This window comes from Euprymna scolopes, chromosome 46 (assembly GCF_053919585.1).
Source record: "Euprymna scolopes isolate OS-2025 chromosome 46, ASM5391958v1, whole genome shotgun sequence".
Taxonomy (NCBI): domain Eukaryota; kingdom Metazoa; phylum Mollusca; class Cephalopoda; order Sepiida; family Sepiolidae; genus Euprymna; species Euprymna scolopes.
This window is the reverse complement of record NC_136527.1, coordinates 836,541-844,040: the sequence shown is the minus strand read 5'-3', so window position 1 is coordinate 844,040 and position 7,500 is coordinate 836,541. Positions and strand designations below refer to the sequence as shown.

At 36.9% G+C, this 7,500-nt stretch overlaps 1 protein-coding gene across 1 annotated transcript in view; it reads left to right on the top strand.

The window, feature by feature from the left end:
- LOC145270881 (eukaryotic translation initiation factor 4 gamma 1-like) overlaps nucleotides 1-7,500 on the top strand; it is a gene marked incomplete in the record, with an annotated part of 44,238 nt that overhangs the window by 3,456 nt on the left and 33,282 nt on the right. Inside the window, 2 exon segments of the mRNA XM_080126435.1 lie at nucleotides 3,703-3,857; nucleotides 4,851-5,090. Coding sequence (XP_079982561.1) covers nucleotides 3,703-3,857; nucleotides 4,851-5,090 — 395 coding nt within the window.

Here is a 7,500-nt window from a genome sequence, read left to right as displayed (position 1 = left end):
TCTCATTAGAACCATACATGGTCGCACGCCATATCTTAATATTGTTCGTTTTTTATTACATTTTCACCCCAAACAAGGCATATTGCTACGTTGATGTAGGGGCTACTATGAGGGACCTAAGTTCAAGGGGTAGTATATAGGGAGTTTAGCAGCAAGATGTCTGTTCACATTACACTTGAACTTCTGCATGTCAGTACAGTTGGGGAAGCAGGAAGAAAATTCCAAAGTCCTGCTGTCTTTAAATGCTTCTTTAGCATTGACTTTTCAACAAGTTGCAATCTGTTTTTAAAGTGAAATATTAATTTTTTTTCTGTCACATTAAAAAGATATGAATAAAAGATTTTTCTGTTTACAAAGTTATGAAATGTTTATTTTAAATTAAAGTTTCAAGTAATTCAGGTGGCAAATTTTATGAAGCAATAGCGATTTACCAAAGCCACCTCAACCAAAAAAATGAAAAGTATATAAAAAAAAAAAAAAATGAAAAAAGGCACTAAATCAGAGAAGAAAAAAGCCGAGCATGCAGGGTCCCCTCCATGATGACTAATGTTTGTGCAAAATTTCCAAAAATCCATGTTGTGGTTATTGAAAAAAAAATGCAACCAAGAGTAAATTACTAGGAACATCTCTCCTTTGTCAGGGTACAAAAAATGCTTACTTGTGGTTGATTGCTCTATGGACCTGCAACCACTCTGGTCGCACGCCATATCTGTAGAACTTCTCCTCTAGATTATCTGAATCTTCTTGGTCATTGCGATCCTTCTGGCCATAACTGCTGCCATCTTCCAGTGGTGGAGGTTCATCCATATCATTTTTTCGCATGTAATTACGATACATGGCAGGATGATACACATCCAACTGAAACAAAAATGCACAATTATAAATTTCACATTCAAAAAAAAAATAAAACAAGCCACGTGTGTGTGGTCCCCCTCTGGTACTGGATGTGAGATGACGCTACAAAAAATTGTGAAGAAATGAGGAATGTGAGAAGTGTTAATGACCAAAGTTGAGTTGGTGGTAAGGCAAGACCTCATTTCCTATCTAATGACGTTCACTCGCAACACTGTACCATTCTGTGCTTCACAGAAACTCATTGCAATCTTAGGTCGCACAACACCTCTTTTGAGCCCGTGAAGACACTGAATCCGATAGTAAATGGATAACGGTGCAGTTTCAGGCCTTAACCCATGTATATTTGAGTTGACTACCGTGAAAAACCACTATATAGTCAGACATATCAAGTTTTTGTTGAGAATTATGAAAAAAAAGAGCCCAAAAAATGGGGCGTTTTCTAGCATTAAAAATTCCCAGGGATGCGAACCAGAATTTTGCCAGGGTCACTTCTACTGGAGTTGTATTAAGAACAATGGACTCCACATTTTGGCCAAGTTTAAAAAAAAACTTAATGGAGGGATCAAAAGTTATGGGGCAAAACGTCATTTTGAACCATGTTTGACTTCTTTTGAGCCCTTGGGGACGCAACGGGAATTTTCGCAAAAAACATTTTTTTTACTGTACACATCTATTTAATGAAATACAATTTGTGGCAAAATTTCAGGAAAAACTAATGGACTACTTTCTGGTAATAGTCCGAACTAACGGATGGACACAGACGCCACTGAAAACGTAGGTCCCTCTTCGATAAATCGGGGATCAATAAAAATAAAAAAACATATGCACTGAATCCAGTTTATTCACTTTCATGAACACGTCAGGTTTGTAAGGTTATAACTCATGATTTACTTATTTGGTCATCTTTATTTTATTATTCTTTCATAAGGAATTTGGTTTTTGTCGAGAATTCCATCTATATTAAAAAACAAAGAGGGCGATTAGTGATGAGGAACATTGTTTAGCAACCACGTCTTGTGTATAAAAACAATATTTTACATGTACAATGTTCATACTTGCATCAGACATCAGGTTGTGTATCTGTGATGCTATATTTCGGGATGTCCCCCTTCGTCAAGCAGGTGTTCAACTTTAAAAGGTGTATAGGTTTTATTATAGATTAGCAAGGGCTACCCGGCGTTGCCCGGGTTATTGGCGGTTTGTGTGTGTGTGTGTGTGGAAACTCCGTGGGTGGGTAGGGGGTTTAAAAAAAAGAGTAAGTATGAGGATCAGAAGAGACGTTGCGAGCCTATCCTTGTTTTATCGTTATTTTCATGGCAGGTGCTCGTCTGAACTCCAATCCCTGATCCCCCTCGTCAATCTTTCACGAAAAACACCCGTCTAGCTGAATCCACTGTGAAAAATTTCCCCCACTCTATATCTGTGCCTAAATCAAAACGCGGATTCCATGAACAAAGCTTCTTTCTTAGAACTGCACGCCTGTGGAACTCTGTTCCGTCTGCCTGCTTCCCTCCGGACTACAACTTGGATGTGTTCAAGTCTAAAGTTAACAAATTCCTAATGAACCACCCCCTTAAGTAAACACTTCATCAAATCTCCACACTAAGGTAATGTACTTGCAATAACCCTTATCCCTGAGTGGCTTCCGGGCCTTGATAAGTGGTGATCACTGTGTTAAAAAAAAAAAAAAAAACCCGAACCCTTGAGGCAAAGTTGTAAATTAAAGTGTGAAAAAAAACAAAAAACATGCGACGTTAACCATTGCCCCACCGCAAGATGCTAATAGAAACACGTCTGAATTTATTTAATTAACTTGGATTTGGCAGGTGCTCGTTTTAATGAGTTAATGAGGTCAAGTTTGACTGCGGGATAGTATTCATTTACTGCTGAACGCCCCCCCCCCCCAAGATGTTATAGGAAAAAGACTAACCCACATGCGGCGAGCGACAAATATTGAATATTTATGTTCCCGAAATCGAGCAAATTAAATAGACCGGCGAGCTTCGTTGTTAACTGTGAGATATTACGATTTATATGTGATATAAAAAGTTGTGAAGCGAACGACCGCTTCTCTGAAAAAAGCCTTTTGCTGACATACAGAAAAAGCAAACACACATACAAACATACATACATTTTCGCTTTTATATATAGATTGAGCAGGTTTGCAGAAATTGGAAATTAATTTATCTGTTTCGGATGCATAATTTATCAATATCAGACATGTGTTTTTACTCAAGATTATTATTTTTTTTGTTAAATTAATATTAATATATTTTTTCCCTTTCCTAAACTCAATCATGTTCTGCAAAAATCAAAAATGGCATGAAATATTTAAAGAACTTGAAACATAAAAACCTTTTCGAAAATTAGTGGATTCAGCATTAATTAAAAAAAAACCAACTAAATAAAAAAAAAACAATGTTTTTCATTTTTTAAATTCCTCTCATTTCGTTTTTCCCTTCGTTTCACAGCCTCGTAAAATTAACGATAATGCACATTTAGTCATTTTTTTTTTTTTCATTTTTTTTTTTTTTTTAAATTAATATTTTTTTTCTTCCTTTCCGTTTGTCAAAACTCAGTCATGTTCTGCAAAATCTAAAACAAAAAAAATTTTCCTATAAAAAAAACCCCAAATAAAACATACCCCCCCCCCCAGCACTGTCTTTTCATTTTTAAAATTTTTCTCATAACCATACACATGTGTATATATATATATGTTTTTTTATTTATACAATATTTTACATGTAGAACCTTCTTACTTGCGTCAGTCAGGTTGTGTCTCCGTGATGCTATATTTCGGGATGTCCACCTTCATCAAATTCCTCATTTTTTTTCTTTGTTTCACAGCCTTGTAAAATTGACGATAATGTGCAACTAACTCCCTGTGTTGGTCCTAACAAGTTTAGCCCCTGGGCCCGTGGTAGTACGGGAGGTGGCGGCCGTGGCTCAAGGAGTGGTGAACCTCAACAAAACACTGACAGGCCATCGGCTCCAGCAAACCGGTAAGTCTTATTTCTGTACTCAAAAGGTTAGCGTAGTCATTTTTTTTTTTTTTGGCATGCTGTTATATTTTGTCTTCTAATTCCCTCTAAAAAATAATATAAACTACTTAATTTACTCAAAAATTAATATACGAAAGTATAGATTTATGCGTAAATTTTAAGTATTTACTTCAAAAGTGCTCAATATAGGATAGCGATACAAAATAGTTTTAAAACTAACAAAAGCAATAGAAAATAAACAAATAAATAAATTAAATAAACATGAGTATACATAAACGATCACACATGTATGTATACATATATATTTATATATAAACTAACAAAAAAAAAAAACCACTAACCTAGTTTTAAAACAGATGCTTTGTCCGATAAAATGCATGCCCATTGGCTGATAGGAAGGGCGCAGTGGATACTAGAAAGCTGATTGGCTAACTAAAATCTCAATAGAAGAGGAGCATATAAAAACGATAAACAACCACAGAATTCGCGCATAAGCCTGAGGAGTCCTAGAGTGGGTGAAACGCAGAATAATCAGTGTAGCTTAATCGCCATATATATTTTATAAATTACTATATATATATGTATACCACTTTTTTGGCAATTTTATAAGTTCCAAATCTCAGCGACCATTGATCAGAATTGAATTTAACAAATGAAGGCTCGTTGGAAATGTAATGAACTGAATTGTGCAGTGGACTGTGTGACATTTGCTCTTAGGGTTGCACATTAGGGGATCCTCCATCATCCAGAGCCTATTTTTGGTACTTTTTTACAGCCATAAATTGTTTCAATCGTAGTCATTTGTTTTCCTAGCGTTTCCATTTACACTAAACATCCACAGAATTCCAACATCATACGTACGAAAGAGTCCACTATGGAATTTCCACAGTTCCCGCTATTCTTTTTCAGTTTGTATTCTGTGTGAGTGTTTTTTTTTTTTTTTTCAATTTTAACGTATTATATATATATATATATATATATGTTACTCTTTAGATTCTCTGCTTTGTGTGGAGATGAGGATGAGGCGACTACCCCAACAATCAATGTCCGTGGTGGTCAAGAGAACAGGCCAGAGATGTATGGACGTGGAGGGATGCGACGTGATGGTGGACGCTCAGGGGGAAACCCTGGTGGCCAGCAATCCGGTCGCGGACAGTTCAACAGTTCACGTGGGAAGACCATTTCACGGAGATTTTCGCAAGAAGATCGGAATAACCAGAAACGAGGCTCAAAGTAAGTTTTCTTTTTGTTTTGTTTTTTCCTTTCTTTCTTTTTCTTTGAAGATTATAACGCTGGGTATGAGGAAGCCAAACCAGCTGCCAACATTGCCCCGCTTTTTTATTGAAACCAACCGAGAGCTCTTTTTAGTATCCTCATTGTTTCCTTAAGTGCAATTGTCTGGATCTGTTTTGCACTTGGTTCACCAGGAATATTAGTTAGGTAGGACTTCAGGTTCTTCTTTATAAGCCCTGTGGCACCTATAATAACTGGTATGATTGACATCTTCCTAAGATTCCAGTTTCTTTTCATATCATACATGAGACATTGATATTTGGTTTGTGTCCCCCCCCCCGTTCAGTTCTGTTCAGGCCACCATCATTAGGGACACTCACTTCAACCAAGGTTTCCACTCTGTGCGTTTTATTATGTTATGTATTGTCTGATATCCACCCCATCCACCCAAAAATCTCTTGAGTATCTCTTTAGTTGCAGACCCTTTTTTTGTTTTTCTTCTTTCACGTTCACCCCTAACAAAGCATATTGTCACTTAGACGTAAGGGGCTACTATTTGGGACCATGTCTAGAAAAGATTAACAAGATGTTGGTTTACATTACATTTAAACTTCTGGATATCAGTACAGCCAAGGAAGCCGGTAGCAGGAAGGGAATTCCAAAGTTTAGCTGTTCCAGGGGAGAAACTATTAGGGTTGAAAGCTTTCTGGCATTTACGAACCTCAACAGTGAAGGGGTGTAGTTTAATTGCTAAACAGTTTTGTCTGGGATATGTACGTCTAGGGGTGGGGCACTAGTGCAACAAGTTCATCAGAGCACATTCCATTAAAATATTTGTAAAACAGGCACAGAGATGCAACATTGCGGTGATGGGACAGAGGTTGGAGCTTAGTTGACAAAGTGGGGACCGATTAGATTGAACACTTTTGGACCCTATCAGAGAGGGAGAGACTAGTGGTAGATGCACCAGGCCATATGTGGCACTTCTGTGTGCCCCCCCCCCCCCCCCCCCCCGCACACTTTTTTTTTTTTTTTTTTTGTCAAACATCTATAACCTAAAATGTCTGCATGTTTACTTTTGGTACACCAGCCTAGATATGGTTACAATTCTCTGTGCTCGGACTTTATAGCAAACTAGCAGGCTGCTTGGCGTTGGAGTTGAGAGTTTGTGCATTCTTTTCCTTTCTGATTCCCTTTTTCTAGTATCCTTGAGTACACTCTCATTTGTGCTTTTTTTTTTTTTTTTTGTTATACCATCTTACAACTTAAATCATTTTTTGTTATATCTTGTTTGGGTACTTGTGCAGTTTAATCACGACAAAAAAAAAAATGAAAATATTTTAAAAAATAGGTTATATTGTATGTATCCATTATGGAATGAAGTTCTCTGGAAAAAAAAAAATTTCACTTAATTTCATCAAAAAGTTTTTTTTTTTTTTTTTTTTCTACAGCGAAAAAACAATTTATGATACCAAGCAAAAGGTTTGATTTTTAGGAAGAAATTAACTAGAATTAAAGATGGGGAGGGAGTGTCAGCGCTTTAAACTGAGTTATCTCCCCGTGGCGTGTTAAAAAAAATCAAAGATGTATTCCTTCAACGCACTGTCAGAAATCATGTTTTTCCGCTGTAAAACAAAACAAAAAAAACAAAAAAAAAACGAGTAATTGTCTGTATTTTTGAGATGAGGTGTTTTCATTGATTGAGATTGTCGGACTGACTTCCTCATCTTGGTTGTTAACGTCACAACGTTTCAGCCGTTTTGCCCTCCGGCCTTCATCAGATGTTTTGTATCGAACTGGGGAACCGTTTGTTAGGAGTCTCGAACCCAACCCTTTATTATTATTACGGGGGTACCGTGTTCGGACAATCTCAATCAAAAAAAAAACTACTCGATCAAATTAAGTGAATTTTTTCTCGATCTTCAGTCCGAAACAGATGCGTACAATATAACCTTTTTTTCGATGTTTTCATTTTTTATTGTCTTGATTAAACTGCACAAGTACCGAATTTTATTTAGAATTCAACTTATCCTACCTGAGAATTCTTCCTCCAAACTACTCGGCTTAACATTCACAGGCAATATAAATTAGCACAAATATATGAAGACATTGCGAAGGCTGCTGCAAAAAAGGTGGGTTCCCTCTATCTAGCTAGAAGCCTACTCACAATTGAAAGTATCACCATTCACTCACGCATGGAGTATTGTTGCACAAACATTTGTTATGGTGAAAGTAAATTTTTGCCAGAACGGATTTTCTAGGATAAATCTAGTCCCCCCCCCCTCTCCCGTCTTAGTTCTACTCAGAACCTTTGAAATCCAGTTTTTCACACGAATCACAAACTAGAGTCAACACTCCAAACATACAGCTTCATTATAATCAACATGTCCGATCTATGGTCCTTCCTGGT